The 17,657-nt window shown below is 52.8% G+C and overlaps 1 protein-coding gene across 2 annotated transcripts in view; it reads left to right on the top strand.

Annotated features, from left to right (window-relative positions):
- The first annotated feature begins 6 nt into the window (after positions 1–6).
- The window catches only part of SCN4B (sodium channel, voltage gated, type IV beta subunit), a 24,452-nt gene continuing 6,801 nt past the window's right edge, over positions 7–17,657 (top strand). Inside the window, exons 1-3 of one of the 2 annotated variants that reach the window (XM_011964854.1) lie at positions 7–116; positions 7,507–7,679; positions 8,668–8,896. In XM_011964854.1, the coding sequence (XP_011820244.1) occupies positions 56–116; positions 7,507–7,679; positions 8,668–8,896 (463 nt within the window). In that variant the 5' untranslated portion in view covers positions 7–55. The remainder of the gene's footprint in view (positions 117–7,506; positions 7,680–8,667; positions 8,897–17,657) is intronic. The other variant, XM_011964855.1, reaches the window with a different exon arrangement.

The raw sequence follows: 17,657 nt of genomic DNA, 5'->3' as shown, positions 1-17,657 counted from the left end.
GTATCCCATCCCCGCGCCCCCCGCGCCCCCCGCGCCCTCCGGAGAGAACAGGACTATGCCCGGGGCTGGGGACCGAGGCAAAGCCCCGGCGAGATGGCTGGGCACTGGGCTTTTGGGTAAGGCAGCCCCAGCTTGGTCTCTTCTCTTGCCTCCCCCTACCCCCAGAGAAGGGGACACTCGAGAAGGAAGATGCCTTGGATAGGGTGGGCTTTGGAGTGCGGCACGGAATGCGGACCGTGGCCGCCGGCTTCCTGCCTGGTTCATAGGCTGTGCTCCCTGGGGACCGTGCGTGTCCCTCTCTGCCCCAGCAGCCCGCCAGTCTCAGGATGAGTTTTTTTGCTGTCTCTGGCACCTTTGGCTCCAGGTTTTTGGAGCTGGATCTTGGGGCTGCAGCGCGGGTCTCCCGAGTTCAGAGGTTCAGGATGCTGGAGGAGGGGGTCCGTGCCTTGGGTGCAGGGGGTACCAGGTGGGTTGCTCGTGTGACTGTTGGGATGATGGTTTGCATCCCTGCCCAGAGCCGTTTGCTTGTTTCCCAGGCACCAGGCATGCACCAATTGGGGGTGGGGGAGTCCCCTTCTTCCTGGGCCCTTTTCCTGCTTTGCTCCTCTGCCCTCTACCTCCCTCAGGAGCCACTGCCTTCTCCACAGCAGCACCCCAAAGCTGGAAGGGGCTGGAGGGGCTTGCGGGATCATTCAAGACCCTTTAGGAAGGGCCTTGTCTGTCTTCCTACAAGGAGATTCCGTAGGGAAGACCTGTTTGACCTGCTCCCGGCTCTTCATTTTTGGAGTGAATATGGAGACAGAGGAGACTTGTCCAGAGGACACGGAGGAAGAAGCATTATTAATATCTATTAATATGCACATGAGAGTTTTGAGTGTCAAACTCCAAGAGATTAGGGAATGATATTTATTAGTCCAGAATGTAATCTCCTCATAAATCATAGCCAGACTTTAATGTAAGCCGACTCCATCTCTGGCAACGGCATCTCTTCCTGTTTATATTGGTCAGATTTGGCTTTCGGCAGCTCCCTGCATTGGGAAAGACACACGATGTAGGTATTTGTGCTGAAAACAGGGAGATAGAAGCCTATAAGGGAAGTGGCTACTATTTCTGCGAATGTAAACTGTGTGCAGATCTATCAGGTTGGTGCCTGGTGGTGAAGAGGGGAGAGAGTATTTCTTGTACTTGGGATGTTTATTTACCTCCGTACGGCGAGGTGGAAGACACTCGTGTTTTCTCCTGTACCTTTGGCACAGATGTCATGCTGGTTTCACAGTGACCTTAATGAAGTGGGCGTCAGTGAGGCCTGAGGCTCCTTTTCACAGGGTGGGCACAACGTCATTCCATGCTTCTTCCCCCCATCGAATCTCAGATCAGCCCAGGTCCCCATGGTGGCAATGGCAGGGGTAAAGGGTCACTGAGGAATTCAAACTCAGACAGTCATTAAACGACCCCACTTAACACCTCTGGCTTATGTTCCTGGGTGGGGGATGCCAGTCCCTGGTTTGTTAGAATACTCATAGAACCAGGCCTCTGTGGACAACCGAGAGGGCTCTGAAAATGATGTATCTGTGTGTGTGCACGCACGCGCATGTGTGTAAGGGGGATTGTGGGCATAGTCTCGGTACATTTCTCCAGGTGGAAGCCCCACCTTCTCCAAGGACTGTTCAGGTGTATAGACCAGGTAGGGGCTAAGGCCTGTTGATGAAGGTTTAGATGAATTTCTGAGCTACGCTTTGGGAGCCCAGGAGACAGCAGAGTGACTTGTAGGTGGGAGACCTGCTGGCCCCAGGACTGGCCTCATCTGCTCTGTCCCCTGCCCCTCTGGTCTGCAGAGGGACTCCAACCAAGGTCCCTTTGGCCCTTGACCAGGCAACACTGACTGAGCCCTCACAGGGGCATTGGTCTGAGCTTGGGACATAGATGACATCCTTGCTGTCAGTCCAGTAGGGGAGACACAGAGATGACTGGACAGCCAACTGGAAGTGTTCCCTGGGAGCATCAGAGCTGGCAGGGACTTTGGGAAGCAGAGCACAGAATTCTCCTAGGGATGAGGAAGTCATGGTCCAGAGAGGGATGGTGACTTGTCTAGGGGCGCATGGCCAATTGATGGCCAAGTGGGACAGAATCTGAGTTTCTTGGGCTCTGTCACACCACGCTGCTTCCCAGTTAACTCAAGTCTGGTGAGGGGGAAGGTAAATAGGGATTGTGCTTAGGGCTGAATAATAAGTGAGGCTCTGGGGCATGGGCGTGGAAGGATAGAGACTTGGGGGGCCTAGAGCTGCTATTTTCATAGCTTTGGAGACTGGGTACAGAGCAGTGAACTTCCAGGAGTCCTCTTCCCCTCTCCCCATATCAAACCCAGTCTCACAGACTGAGACCAAAGTGATTTCTGATAACCTAACAAAATGCCCTTTTCTTAAACTGAGAAGCAGTTTCCAAGGCTGCATTATTGCAATTGAGGTTTATGTGCTTTCCTATCTCTTCCTAAGCATGTAACTGGTAATCTCTCTGTCCTGCCCACTCCTTCCTTGTTCCCCCATTTACTTAATTGCTGTGATCTATGTTTAATTATCACTTGTGAGGGTGCTCTGTTGCACAACCCTATTTCCCCTGGTGTGTACTTATTAACGGCTTGTTTAATGAGAATGCAATTAAGGAGAGGGTGCACAGTCCCACTCAGAGGGAGAAAAAGGAAAGAAGCAGCAAGGAGACTGTGGAGAAGAAGAGAGGAAAGGGGAGAAGTGGAGGGAGTTTGAATCTGGAATCCTGGGTTTGAACCTGGAAAACACGCTTAATTCTCCTTCTGAACCTGCTGGAGGTGCAGGCCTGTGGGGGCACCTGGGAGAGAAGGCTGGAGTCCCAAAGCTCTTTTGACTGTCTCCCTTCTGGTGGGATCAGCATGAGAGGGAGACTGGGCACAGCAGACCATCTTGCCCTGCTGCCAGTCCTCAAGGAGGTATAGGAATCTTTGCATAAGCCAGGGGTGGGTCATGCCAGCACAACCTGCTCTCTGGCCTGTAAGAGGAGGGACAGGCATGCTGCTGGGACTTGTTTGCAAAGCTGGTTTTATTGAGCATCCCCTGCTGTCTCAGGGGCATGCTTTCATCCCAGCAAAGCTCCTGGGGGTGGGCAGGAAGCAGGTAGGTTGCCTAGGGAGAGGGAACTGAAATCTTTCCTTTGTCTCTGGGCCCAGGGGCCTTGCCTGGCCCAGCCCTGCCTCCCAAAGCCCCCAGGGCCTGCACCCCAGGAGGGGTCCTGTCCTGCTGGCCTCGGCCCACTTTCTGCACCCAGCTCTAACTTTGAACCTTTCTAACTCTCCCTGGGCCAGAGTGTATCAGCCTCCCTATCAAAGTCAGCCATGTGTCCACTCGCCGTGCCAGCAAGCCCTCAGAGCTACACTTAGAGTGGCTACCAGCCTGCCCCTCTTTCCTGGGGTGGTTGTGAGTGATCCCTGGATGTGGGAAAAGGTGGTGGAATGTTTCCTGCCTCCACATTTGCCTTGGGATAAATGGTAGCTGCCATAAGATTCCTGCTGGTGTGAATATTTAATAATGTGATTTGCATGTGCTGAATACTTTTCCACTTTAACAAAAGTGTTCCTGAGTCAGTCCTCAGACAAAACCCCAGATAGGATGGCAGGGGGCCGAGGACTTCAGAGAAGGCAAAGAAAATAGCTGCTCTGAGAGTGGCTAAGTGGATAGGGCCTTTTAGGGAGGAAAAGCAAGGTTTTGGGGTTCAGGATGGAATTCCACGGGATCATGACTGGGAAGAGTTGTTCCTCAAGTCCACAATGCCAGAAAGAGGCTCCCCACTCTCAAACACACACATGTGCACTTTAACATTCTAGAATTAAGTTCAGAAAAGAGCAAAGCAAGGCTTTCTTTACTCCAGGGAAACGGCCACATGGAAATAAGCCAAGAAGTGGTACAGGGTGAAAATACAGATCAATGTGGGAATGGCCTGGAGACATTCTTGGCTGACACTGGTTATTCAGGGAAGCTAGGGGTGCCCTGGCTACCTGTGATGAGGGATACCCTTGTCCCCTGCTCCCCTTTCAAATACCATCCTCCTCTATCTGCAGGGTGCCCACTCATGGAAGCCCCTCTTGTGTTTTATAATCTCCTGTTTTGGCTTCACACCAACCTTGAGAAGTAGGAAAGAGGCATCCCTGCCCTGGCTTGGGGATATGCACACCGGATGTGGCACCTCTGACTTTCTCAAGGTCAGCTGGCAGAGTGGGGCCTGCCTTGCGCATGCTCACCAGTCCTCTCCAGGGTTGGTCATCCTGAAGCAGCCCTCGGGGGGCCTTTGTGGACCAACACCTGCCCCTGGTTCCTCCCTCTCCCCCAGAGCAACCTCGTAGGAGACACTGAGTTCAGTGGGAGGCAGGCCCCTCAGCTTTCTCGTGCATGACCCTCCCAGACATAACTGGCTGGACTGCATGACTCCCAGCTGGGAGGGCTGTGCACTGAAGAAGCCAGGCTTGCTCCCCCTCTCTGATGCTTTCACTTGGACAGGGCTCTGGACTCTGTGAAACCATTTCTGTCGGTTTTCATTTTCCCCTTCCAGCTACTGAGGAAGTAGCAATGCTTCACTTGCAGAGTCCTGAGTGTATTGGAGTTAAGTCATCCACATAGACGCACACAAATCAGGCAGAAATGTGTACTGTGTCATGAGCCAGACCTTAAAGAAATAGTGTACTCCTCTCTTCTGGACCCGTCTTTTGCTCATTTTTGCTTCTATTTAAAGCAACCAATAAGATTTCCCTTTTTGCATGCATCTTTTGTGCTCTTGAATATCTCTTTCTGGCTGGGGTTGAGGTGGGGAGATTTGGGCACTGATTTGAGTTGCCCTATCTCCTCCGGGACCCTGATTCCTGGACCGGTATGCTGATGAGGAGCAGCCACACTCCTTGGTGCCCTGAGGGAGGCCATTAGCTATCAGGAAGCTGCGTTGTCTGACAGCTTCCCTGTCCACTGCTCTGCATTCACTTCCTGTTTGTGGGGGCTACGGAGGGTGGGAAGCAGAGTCGGTGTCTCCCACCAGAAGGTTCTAGTGCTGGCTGCAGACTGGAGAGTGGGATCTTGTGTCTGGCTTCTGTCCTTAGACCTCTGGGGGAGATGGGGCGGAGGAGGGCAGAGATAAACAGAAAGGCAGGAGTTCTATGGAATGCTAAGCCCTGATCAGTGTTTTCTTGGAGAGCACGGTTGGTCACAGAGTGGTGAAAGGGGGGCTAATATCTGAATGCTGCTTATGCCACTCACTGGGTGTGTGGCCATGAGCAAGGTAATCTCTTTAAGCCTGTTTCCTCATTTGTTTATTGAGAAGGAAAATGTAACTTATAGGATTATGATGAAGGTTAATAATAGTAACCTAAAGGATTATGATGAGACAGTGTATATAAAATACCTCTCCTATCCTATAGTAACTGCTCAGTCTCAAATTCACCATTTACTGTGTGGCCCTGGGCAAGTCAACTTAACCTGTCTGAGCCTCAATTTCATCATATATAAAATGGGAACATTATACATGCCTTTGAGCATTCTAATAAAAGTTGGAGTTAGTATCCACAAATCCTCTGGCACAGTGGTTCTCGGAGTGTGGTCCCTGCTCACAGCATCTCCTAGGAACTTTTTAGAAATGTAAAAGCTCAGGTTCCACTCCAGATCTTCTGGATCAGAACTCCAGGGGCTGGGTGGAGCCAGCTGTAGCTGTTCTGTAGGGGATTCTGATGACTCTCAAGTTTGAAAACCATAGCTCTAGAACAAATTCTGGCTGGCCATGAATCCTAGAAGCTGACCAAAAATGAAGGCTAATTGAAATAACTTCCCAGCACTAATCAGAGCCCTGGTGGGCAGATCCGGATCTCGCAGGCAAGTTACCTAACCTCTCCAGGCTCAGTTGTCTCACCTACAATGTGGACCTATAATAGTAGGTGACTCATAGGGCAGGTGAGGATGAAATGTGCCTGGCACATAGTAGATGCTCAGTTAATATCAGTTATTACTACTGTCACCGGCAGTGGCTGGATCACGATGGGATTACTGGACCACGGGGAGTGATTTTAGGGCTGGGGTCTATGAGCACTCCACTTTGTCATCAGAAGTTAAGGGCACAGGAAGAAGCTGAGCCGGCAGGGCTGCCAGCTCTCCTTGGAAATCCTTTTCTGTCATTTGAAAAGCATTGCTAAGACGCATTATCATCTGGTGGGGGCAAAACAAGAGGTTTATGATGCAGAACAGGGAATTAAGTTAGACAACACAGGGCCTTCCTGAGAGTGCGGGTGGAAGGTGCCAGTTTCCCCTAGGGACGAGGAGAGGCAGGCATCCACTTCCGGACACCCGCCCCCACCGACCTTGAGGCGAGTGGGGTTTCCTTGAGGCATCTGCAGGACATGGGGTGGGGAGGGGGCGGGGAACCAGACCCCCTTACAAGGACACGGAGCGGCAGTTTGGAGGCCGTGAGCGGAGCGGCCTTGTCCCAGCGGAGAGGGGTCGCATCGGAGTGCTGGGGAGGAGGTACGAAGCGTGAGAAAGAAGCCTAGGGGCGCTCGGGGACGCACCGGGACGAGGGGGCGGAGTGTGGCAGGGAGGCCGGGCTGCCGGGCTCAGGACGGGACCGCGTGTCCAGCGCCCTCCCCGTCCCGCCCCCGCGCGCGTGCACTTGGGCTGGCCGGGAATCCCTCCCCAGGGTGGCTTCTGCCTGTGACTTTCCCACCCTGGCTGCGCCCGCGCGCCCCCGCGGCTGCCCAGCTCCAAGACCCGCGTTGGTCCCCACCCGCGCCGTGTTCCTCCCCGCCCGGCCGTCTTCCTGCGGTTCCCAGGCTCCCGTTTGGCGGCCAGAGTGCGTCGGACTCGGCTGACCCAGCGAGGTCCAGCCCGAACGTGTCCTTCTGCCTCTCAGCCCCTGGGGGCCAGGGAGGAGCCTCCAGTACGGGGGAACGAGAGGCTGCTGGACGGCAGCCCGGGACTGCGGCGGCCGCGTTTCTCTTCCTCACCTTACCGGACCCGGCTCTTCCCCCGCCTCGACCGCCCCGCCAGCCCCGCCCGCCAGTCCTGAAAACCTGGCGGGAGGTGCGCACTGTCCTAGGGGAATTCCCCTGCAAACAGAAGGGAGCCCGCCCTGCGCGTCCTGGGGTGGGTGCGACAGGAGCGCTTCCAGGCACTGCGTCCCCAGGTGAGGGGCGGAGCGGGCGCGGTTCGTGGCAGCGGCCAGGCCTTCGTTTCCTTGGGTTGGGGTGACCCCTGGTGGTCATCCAGAGCGCCACAAGGGCTACTCCCTGATCCAGAATTCAGTCCTTTCCAGGGGAGAAATGGAGAATGATGGAGGGCAGCCCAGACGGTGTTAATTGGAGTAGAGAGCCATCCTCCCGAAGTTGGGACGGAGGGTGACAGAGACCTCCCTGCTGGCCAAGTCACTCCGCCCTGTCCGAGCATCCCCTTCCAGAGCTCCAGGCTGAGGTTTTGGTGGGGTTTTATTAAGGAGGCGGTGCTCCTTACACAGGCCTCTTCCTGCTCCCCGTAACCCTGTCGCTGGAGGTGTCTGTGGGAAAGGCCACCAACATCTACGCTGTCAACGGCACGGAGATCCTGCTGCCCTGCACCTTCTCCAGCTGCTTTGGCTTCGAGGACCTCCACTTCCGGTGGACCTACAACAGCAGTGACGCATTCAAGATTGTAAGTATTTGGAGGAAGGACAGTACAGCCCAGCCTCCCTTACCCATGCCTTCCCTCCCAGGCTCTGGTCACTTCTGGACTGAGACCCACTGCGATGGTCCCCAGAACCTTTTGCCACCCTTTCTCCCAGTATTCTTTTCAGAGCCTGCCAGGAAGAATGTAACTGGGAGAGATGCATAGATCGTGTTGCCAGCATTTGGGGACTGTTGGAATTCTTGGCTAGAGTCCTCCGTCTGGTCTTAAGAAATACCCGGAGCTTGGACTGCTTGTCTAAAAATCAATAGTTTAGTCTAACAAACAGGAGAGAGAAAGGCCTTGGAAAGCTTGGAGAGAGGGAATGAGAAGAGTCTAAATGAGGCTGGACTGGCAGGGAAAGGAGAGAGGAAGGGAGAGAGGAGGGAGAGCTGCAGGATCATTGGTGGGGCTGCGATGGGAGTGGGAGTGAACCAATCAACAGGTATTTATTGAGTACTCACTCTACAATCTAGTGGGGGATCCAACCTGAGACTTTCACAGGGAAGCCACAAGAGACCAACTCTGGTTATAATTAAATGCTGACCTCAGAGGGTGCTGACGGGCAGAGCTGTGGGATTGATCCAGGTCTTGATAGAGGGCCAGAATTCAGATGCGCATGGTGTCAGCAGAGGCTGGGTGGGAGGTGACAGAGGGAAATGAGTTCAGTGCTTGCAGGAGTCATTACATAAAAGGCTTTTATGAAGAGAGCGGTAAGAGCTGTGCTGCATTCCAGGGAGACCTTAATAAAAGGAAATGGGTTTAGCCTGAAACAAGCAAAATTCAGGTTAAACAGGCAGAGCTATTGACGCTGGAAGAGGAAACTGTGGGGGCAAGGAGCAGGGTGTGACTGCAGGCTCTTCCTGGTCCTGGACAGGGAAGGTACTTAAGGAGTGGGCTGGTGTGATGTCATGACCCTTGAGGACCCTGATTCTTTCTTGGCCACCTTCTCTCTCCAACGCCTTTCCTCCACCAGCTCATAGAGGGGACTGTGAAGAATGAGAAGTCTGACCCCAAGGTGACATTGAAAGATGATGACCGCATCACTCTGGTAGGCTCTACTAAGGAGAAGATGAACAACATTTCCATTGTGCTGAGGGACCTGGAGTTCAGCGACACGGGCAAATACACCTGCCATGTGAAGAACCCCAAGGAGAATAATCTCCAGCACCACGCCACCATCTTCCTCCAAGTCGTTGATAGACGTATGCAGTAGGGGCTGGTACAGGGCAGTGGAGTGGGAAGGACTTGGGGGGCACCCAACTCAGCATTACAGTGAAATGGCAAAATGGACTGTGTTGGTGTTTTCTTTTGCTTTACACTTTCCAGAGTTGCTGGAGTTACATCTAAAAGCTAGAAAAGCTCAGCTTGAACACTTAATTCTGCTACCAAATAGCTTATGAAATACTCTTAGCCTCTCTAAGCCTCGTTTTCCTCATCTGTAAAATGGGAATATGACTGCATTTTCCTGGAGTTGTGGTTAGAGAAGCTACATGTGAGTGTTTTGTGGCTAGTAAGGTTTTCTCCATATATACTGATTATTAATACCATTGGGTATTTCATTAGCAAAAATTGATTGAATGTCATGCATTGGACTAAAAAGTGCTGTGAGTGATACATCACATTCTTCCTTGAGGAATTCACAGTACAACGATAGAGTCGGGATTTTTGAAGAAAGTGAGAGAGGAGCCATGAGGGCGTCTTTGGGAAGACAGGGAGGGAGCAGTGAGTGCAAAGGCCTTGAGGCAGATGTGTGAAGAATCACAGCAGGCTAGTGCTGGAGCAGGGCAAGGAGTGAGAGATCAGTCAGGTGAAGCCAGATTGTGTAACCACCTTACTGGAAGGGTGAGTGAGGTGGGAGCCACTGGGAGCAGAGGAATTAAGGCCTGAACAGGTTCACTCAGGCCCCTATGCCAAGAATAGATGATAGAGGGAGGAGATCAGTTAGGAAGCTATTGCAGACATCCACGGAAGAGGTGGCTTGGGCCAGGGCCAGGGGGATTGTGAGCCATCAGATTCTGGAATTTTATAAAGTTAGAGCCGTCAGGATTCTCAGGTAGATTGGATAAAGGGTTTGAATAAAAGGCATTGAAGAAGACTCCAAGGATTGTGGTTATAGCGATTGGGAGGATTAAGTTGTTCTCAGTAAACAGAAAAATAATCAAACATATTGACTGGGAGCATCATCTATGCATGAATATTCAGAAGCAAACTCTGTTGATTGACCTTGTTATGTATTCAGCATTTCAAGGTGACTCCAAGATCGAACTGTTTTACACAGAAAGAACCACCCTGGAGGAAGCCTAGATTACACTCATTTATTAAATCATTTGGTTATCCAGTCACTCATTTATTTGGAGGAATTCAGCATGTTCCTCTCTATTTACAAGATCCGGTTCATTCCGGTTCGGTCCCGTCTGATCCGGTTCAGTCCGGTCTGATCCGGTTCGGTCCGGTTTGGTCTGGTCTGGTCTGGTCTGGTCCGGTTTGGTCCGCTTTGGTCCGGTCCGATCCGGTCTGATCTGGTTTGATCCGGTCCGGTCCGGTCCGGTTCGGTCCGGTCTGATTGGGTTTCGTCCGGTCTGATCCGGTTTGGTTTGGTCTGATCCGGTTCGGTCCAGTCTGATCTGGTCTGATCCAGATCCATCCGGTTTGATCCGATCTGATCCGGTCTGATCCGGTCTGGTCCAGTTTGATCCGGTCTGGTCCGATTTCGTCTTTTCTGGTCCGGTTTGGTCTAGTCTTATCTGGTCTCATCCGGTCTGGTGCGGTCTAGTCTGATATGGTCTAGTCTGGTCCGATTTTGTCTTTTCTGGTCCGGTTTGGTCTAGTTTTATCTGGCGTTATCTGGTCTGGTCCGGTCTCGTCTGATATGGTATAGTCTACTCTGGTCTGGTTTGGTCAAGTCTGATGTGGTCCGGTTTAGTCTGGTCTGGTCTGGTCTGGTTTGATCCGGTCTGATCTGGTTCAATCCGGTTTCATCCGGTTTGATCCGGTTTCATCCGGTTCAAACCGGTCTGATCTGGTTTGATCTGGTTCGATCCGGTTTGAGCCGGTTTCATCCAGTTCCATCCGGTCTGATCCGGCTTGATCCGGTCCGATCCGGTCTGACCCGGTTTGATCCGGTTCCATCCGGTCCGATCTGGTTCTATCCGGTTCTATCTGGTCTGATCTGGTTCCATCCGGTCTGATCACGTTCGATCCAGTTCCATCCGGTTTGATCCGGTTCCATCAGGTTCCGTCAGGGTTGATCCGGTCTGATCTGGTCTGATCCGGTTTTGATCCGGTCTGATCTGGTTTGATCCGGTTCCATCCGGTTTGATCCGGTTCCATCCGGTTCCATCCGGTCTGATCCGGTTTGATCCGGTTCCATCCGGTTTCATCCGGTCTGATCCGCTTCCATCCGGTTCCATCCGGTTTCATCCGGTTCGAACCGGTTTGAACTGGTTCCATCCGGTTTTATCCGGTCCCATCCGGTTTGATCTGGTCTGATCCGGTCTGAACTGGTTTGAGCCAGTTCGATCCAGTATTATCCGGTCCCATCCGGTTTGATCCGGTTCTATCCGGTTGACCCAGGTTGAAAAGGTCTGATCCGGTTTGAACCGGTTTGAACCGGTTCGATCCGGCTTGATCTGGTCCCATCCGGTTTGAACCGGTTTGTACTGGTTCCATCCGGTTTGATCCGGTCCCATCCGGTTCCATCCGGTTTGATCCGGTCCCATCCGGTTCCATCCGGTTCCATCCGGTTTGAACCGGTTTGTACCGGTTCCATCCGGTTTGATCCAGTCCCATTTGGTTCCATCCGGTTCCATCTGGTTTGATCCAGTCCCATCCGGTTTGTACCGGTTCCATCTGGTTTGATCCGGTTTGATCCGGTCCCATCCGGTTTGATCCGGTCCCATCCGGTGTGATCTGGTTCCATCCGGTTTGATCCGGTCCCATCCGGTTTGTACTGGTTCCATCCGGTTCGATCCGGTTCCATCCTGTTTGAACCGGTCTGATCCTGATTGAACCGGTTTGAACCGGTTTGATCTGGCTTCATCCGGTTTGAACCGGTTTGATCTGGTTCCATCCGGTTTGATCCGGTCCCATCCGGTTTGTACCAGTTCCATCCGTTTTGATCCTGTTCCATCCGGTTTGATCCGGTCCCAACCTGTTTGATCCGGTTTGAACCGGTCTGAAGCGGTTCGAGCCGGACTGTACCGGTTCCATCCGGTTTGATCCGGTCCCATCCTGTTTAATCTGGTTTGAACTGGATGGGACTGGTTCAAGCCGGTTTGTACCGGTTCCATCCGGTTCGATGTGGTCACATCCGGTTTGATCCGGTTCCATCCGGGTTGAACTGGTTTGATCCGGTCCCATCTGGTTTGATCCTGTTCCATCCGGTTTGAGCCGGTTTGATCCGGTTTGAGCCAGTTCCATCCGGTTTGAACCGGTTTGTTCTGCTTTGAACCAGTTCTATCAGGTTTGAACCGGTTCGATCCGGTTCCATCCGGTTTAATCCGGTTCCATCCGGTCTGATCCGGTCTGAACTGGTTTGAGCCAGTTCTATCCGGTTTGAACCGGCTCCATCCGGTTTGATCCGGTCTGACCCGGTTCAAACCGATTTGAGCCAGTTCTAACCGGTTTGATCCAGTTTGTACCGTTTCCATATGGTTTGATCCGGTACCATCCGGTTTGATCCGGTCTGATCCGGTCCGAACCGGTTTGATCCGGTTCCATCCGGTTTCATCCAGTCTTGAGCCAGTCTGATCCGGTCCGAACCGGTTTGATCCGGTTTGATCCGGTTCCATCTGGTTTCATCCGGTCTGATCCGGTCCGAACTGGTTTGAGCCAGTTCTATCCGGTTTGAACCAGTTCCATCCGGTTTGAACCGGTTTGATCCGGTCTGATCCGGTCCGAACTGGTTTGAGTCACTTCTATCCGGTTTGAACCAATTCCATCCAGTTTGAACCGGTTTGATCCGATTTGAACCGGTTCCATCCGGTTTGATCCGGTCTGATCCGGTCCGACTGGTTTGAGTCAGTTCTATCCGGTTTGAACCGGTTCCATCCGGTTTGATCCGGTTCCATCCCGTTTGATCCGGTCTGATCCGGTCCGAACTGGTTTGAGCCAGTTCTATCCGGTTTGAACTGGTTTGATCCGGTTTAAACCGGCTCCATCCGGTTTGATCCGGTCTGATCCGGTCCAAACTGGTTTGAGCCAGTTCCAACCGGTTTGATCCGGTTTGAACCAGTTCCATCCGGTTTGAACCGGTTCGATCCGGTTTGAACCGGTTCCATCCGGTTGGAACCGGTTCGATCCGGTTTGAACCGGTTCCATCCGGTTCAAACCGGGTTGATCCCGTATGAACCGGTTCCATCCGGTTTGATCGGGTTCCATCCAGTTGGATCCGGTTCCATCCGGTTTGATCCGGTCTGATCCGGTTTGAGCCAGTTCTCTCCGGTTTGAACCGGTTCCAGCCGGTTTGATCCGGTCTGATCCAGTTCCATCCGGTTTGATCCGGTTCCATCTGGTTTGAGCCGGTCTGCTGCGGTCCGAACTGGTTTGATCCGGTTTGATCCGGTTCCATCCGGTTTGATCCGGTCTGATCCGGTCCAAACCGGTTTGAGCATGTTCTAACCAGTTTGATCCAGTTCGAACCAGTTCCATCCGGTTTGAACCGGTTCGATCCGGTTTGAACCGGTTTGATCCGGTTTCAACCGGTTTGAGCCGGTTCCATCCGGTTTGATCCGGTCCGATCCGGTTCGAACCGGTTAGAACTGGCTCAAACCGGTTCCATCTGGTTTGAACCGGTTCCATCCGGTTTGATCCGGTTCCATCTGGTTTGATCTGGTCTGATCCGGTCCGACCCGGTTCGATCCGGTTTGTACCGGTTCCATCCGGTTTGAACCAGTTTGATACGGTATGAACCGGTTCCATCCGGTTTGATCGGGTTCCATCCGGTTTGATCCAGTCTGATCCGGTTGAATCCGGTTTAATCCGGTTTGATCCGGTTTGATCCGGTTTGATCCGGTCCGATCCAGTTTGAACCGGTTGCATCCGGTTTGATCCGGTTCCATCCGGTTTGATCCGGTCTGATCTGGTTTGAGCCAGTTCTACCCGGTTTGATCCGGTTTGATCTGGTCTGATCCGGTGTGATCCAGTTCCAGCTGGTTTGATCTGGTCTGATCCGGTTCCATCCGGTTTGATCCGGTTCCATGCGGTTTGAGCCGGTCTGATCCGGTCCGAAGCGGTTTGATCCGGTTTGATCCGGTTCCATCCGGTTTGATCCTGTCTGATCTGGTCCGAACCGGTTTGAGTCAGTTCTATCCGGTTTGAACCAGTTCTATCCGGTTTGATCCGGTCTGATCCGGTTCGAAGCGGTTAGAACTGGCTCAAACCGGTTCGAACCGGTTCCATCTGGTTTGAACCGGTTCCATCCGGTTTGATCCGGTTCCATCAGGTTTGATCCGGTCTGATCCGGTCCGAACCGGTTCGATCCGGTTTGAACCAGTTTGATACGGTATGAACCGGTTCCATCCGGTTTGATCGGGTTCCATCCGGTTTGATCCAGTCTGATCCGGTTTGATCCGATTGAATCTGGTTTAATCCGGTTTGATCCGGTTTGAACCGGTTTCATCCGCTTTGATCCGGTCCGATCCAGTTCGAACCGGTTCCATCCGGTTTGATCCGGTTCCGTCCGGTTTGATCCGGTATGATCCGGTTTGAGGCAGTTCTACCCGGTTTGAACCGGTTTGATCCGGTCTGATCCGGTCTGATCCGGTGTGATCCAGTTCCAGCCGGTTTGATCCGGTCTGATCCGGTTCCATCCGGTTTGATCCGGTTCCATCCGGTTTGATCCGGTCTGATCCGGTCCGAACTGGTTTGAGTCAGTTCTATCCGGTTTGAACCAGTTCCATCCGGTTTGAACCGGTTTTATCTGGTTTGAACCGGCTCCATCCGGTTTGATCCGGTCTGATCCAGTCCAAACCGTTTTGAGCCAGTTCTAACCGGTTTGCTCCGATATGAACCAGTTCCATCCGGTTTGATCGGGTTCCATCCGGTTTGATCGGGTTCCATCCGGTTTGATCCGGTCTGATCCGGTTTGTTCCGGTTCAATCCTGTTTGATCCGGTCTGATCTGGTTTGAGCCAGTTCTATCCGGTTTGAACCGGTTTGATCCGGTTTGATCCGGTTGCATCTGGTTCGATCCGGTCCGATGCGGTCCGAACCGATTTGATCCGGTTTGAACCGGTTCCATCCGGTTTGATCCGGTCTGGTCCGGTCCAAACAGGTTTGAGCCAGTTCTAACCGGTTTGATCCGGTTTGAACCTGTTCCATCCGGTTTGAACCGGATTGATCCGATTTGATCCGGTCTGATCCGGTTTGATCCGGTCTGATCCGGTTCCATCCGGTTTGAGCCGGTCTGATATGGTTCGATCCGGTCTGATCCGGTCCGAACCGGTTCCATCCGGTTTGTTCCGGTCTGGTCCGGTTCAAACCGGTTTGAGCCAGTTCTAACCGGTTTGATCCGCTTTGAACCAGTTCCATCCGGTTTGAACCGGTTTGATCCGGTTCCATCTGGTTTGATCCGGTCTGATCCGGTCCGAACCGGTTTGAACCGGTTCCATCCGGTTCGATCCGGTCTGATCCGGTTTGAACCGGTTCCATCCGGTTCGATCCGGTCTGATCCGGTTTGAACCGGTTTGAACCGGTTTGTTCCGCTTTGTTCCGGTTCCATCTGGTTTGATACGGTCTGATCCGGTCGGAACCGGTTTGATCCGGTTTGAACCGGTTTGATCCGGTCTGATCCGGTCCAAACCGGTTTGAGCCAGTTCTAACAGGTTTGATCCGGTTCCATCTGGTTGGATTCGGTTTGAACCGGTTTGAACCGGTTTGATCCGGTTTGATCCGGTTCCATCTGGTTCGATCCGGTCTGATCCGGTCCGGACCGGTTTGATCCGGTTTTAACCGGTTCCATCCGGTTTTATCCGGTCTGATCCGGTCCCAACCGGTTTGAGCCACTTTTAACCGGTTTGATCCGGTTTGAACCAGTTCCATCCGGTTTGAATCGAATTGATCCGGTTTGATCCGGTCTGATCTGGTCTGATCCGGTTCCATCCGGTTTGATCCGGTCTGCTCCGGTTTGAACCGGTTCCATCCGGTTTGATCCGGTTCCATCCGGTTTGATGCGGTCTGATCCGGTTTGAACCAGTTCTATCCTGTTTGAACCGGTTTGATCCGGTTTGATCCGGTTCCATGCGGTTTGATCCGGTCTGGTCCGGTCCAAACCGGTTTGAGCCAGTTCTAACCGGTTTGATCCGCTTTGAACCATTTCCATCCGGCTTGATCCGGTTTGATCCGATTTGAGCCGGTTTGATCCGGTTCTATCCGGTTTGATCCGGTCTGATCCGGTCCAAACCGGTTTAAGCCAGTTCTAACCAGTTTGATCCGGTTCGAACCAGTTCCATCCGGTTTGAACCGGTTTGAACCGGTTTGATCCGGTTTGAACCAGTTGCATCCGGTTTGATCCGGTCTGATCCGGTCCAAACCGGTTTGAGCCAGCTCTAACCAGTTTGATCCGGTTTGATCCAGTTCCAGCTGGTTTGATCCGGTCTGATGCGGTTCCATCCGGTTTGATCCAGTTCCGTCCGGTTTGATCAGGTTCCATCCGGTTTGAGCCGGTCTGATCCGGTTCGAACAGGTTTGATCCGGTTTGTGCCGTTTCCATCCGGTTTGATCCAGTTTCATCCGGGTTTATCCGGTCTAATCCGGTCCGAACCGTTTTGATCCGGTTTGTACCAGTTACATCCGGTTTGATCCGGTTCCATCCGGTTTGATCCGGTCTGATCCGGTCCGAACTAGTTTGAGCCAGTTCTATCCGGTTTGATCCGGTTCCATCCGGTTTGATCCGGTCTGATCCGGTTCGATCCGGTTTGATCCGGTTCCATCCGGTTTGATCCGGTCTGATCCGGTTCCATCCTGTTTGATCCGGTTCCATTCGGTTTGATCCGGTCTGATCCGGTTTCTTCCGGTTCCATTCGGTTTGATCCGGTCTGATCCGGTTTCTTCCGGTTCAATCCGGTTTGATCCGGTCTGATCCGGTCCGAACCGGTTTGAACCGGTTTGATCCGGTTCCATCTGGTTTGATCCGGTCTGATCCGGTCCAAACCGGTTTGAGCCAGTTCTAACCGGTTTAATCCGGTTTGAACCAGTTCCATCCGGTTTGAACCGGTTTGATCCGTTATGAACTGGTTCCATCCGGTTTGATCGGGTTCCATCCGGTTTGATCCGGTCTGATCCGGTTTGATCCGGTTCCATCCGGTTTGATCCGGTCTGATCCGCTTTGAACCGGTTCCATCCGGTTTGATCCGGTTTCATCCGATTTGATCCGGTCTGATCCGGTTTGAGCCAGTTCTATCCGGTCCGAACCGGTTTGATCCAGTTTGAACCGTTTCCATCCGGTTTGATCCGGTCTGATCCGGTGCAAACCGGTTTGAGCCAGTTCTAACCGGTTTGATCCGGTTTGAACCAGTTCCATCCGTTGAAACCGGTTTGATACGGTATGAACCGGTTCCATCCGGTTTGATCGGGTTGCATCCGGTTTGATCCGGTCTGATCCGGTTTGATCCAGTCTGATCCGGTTTGATCCGGTTCCATCCGATTTGATCCGGTCTGATCCGGTTTGAGCCAGTTCTCTCCGGTTTGATCCGGTTTGATCCGGTTTGATCCAGTTCCATCCGGTTTGAACCGTTTTGATCCGGTCTGATCCGGTTTGACCCGGTTCAATCCGGTTTGATCCGGTCTGATCCGGTTTGAACCGGTTGCATCCGGTTTGATCCGGTTCCATCCGATTTGATCCGGTCTGATCCGGTTTGTGCCAGTTCTATCCGGTTTGAACCGGTTTGATGCGGTTTGATCCGTTCTGATCCGGTTTGATCCGGTTCCATCTGGTTTGATCCGGTTTGATCCGGTTTGATCCGGT

This window comes from Mandrillus leucophaeus, unplaced genomic scaffold (genome assembly GCF_000951045.1).
Source record: "Mandrillus leucophaeus isolate KB7577 unplaced genomic scaffold, Mleu.le_1.0 Scaffold71, whole genome shotgun sequence".
Lineage (NCBI taxonomy): Eukaryota > Metazoa > Chordata > Mammalia > Primates > Cercopithecidae > Mandrillus > Mandrillus leucophaeus.
Note: the sequence above shows the minus strand (reverse complement) of the source record. Positions and strands in the feature narration are given on the sequence as shown.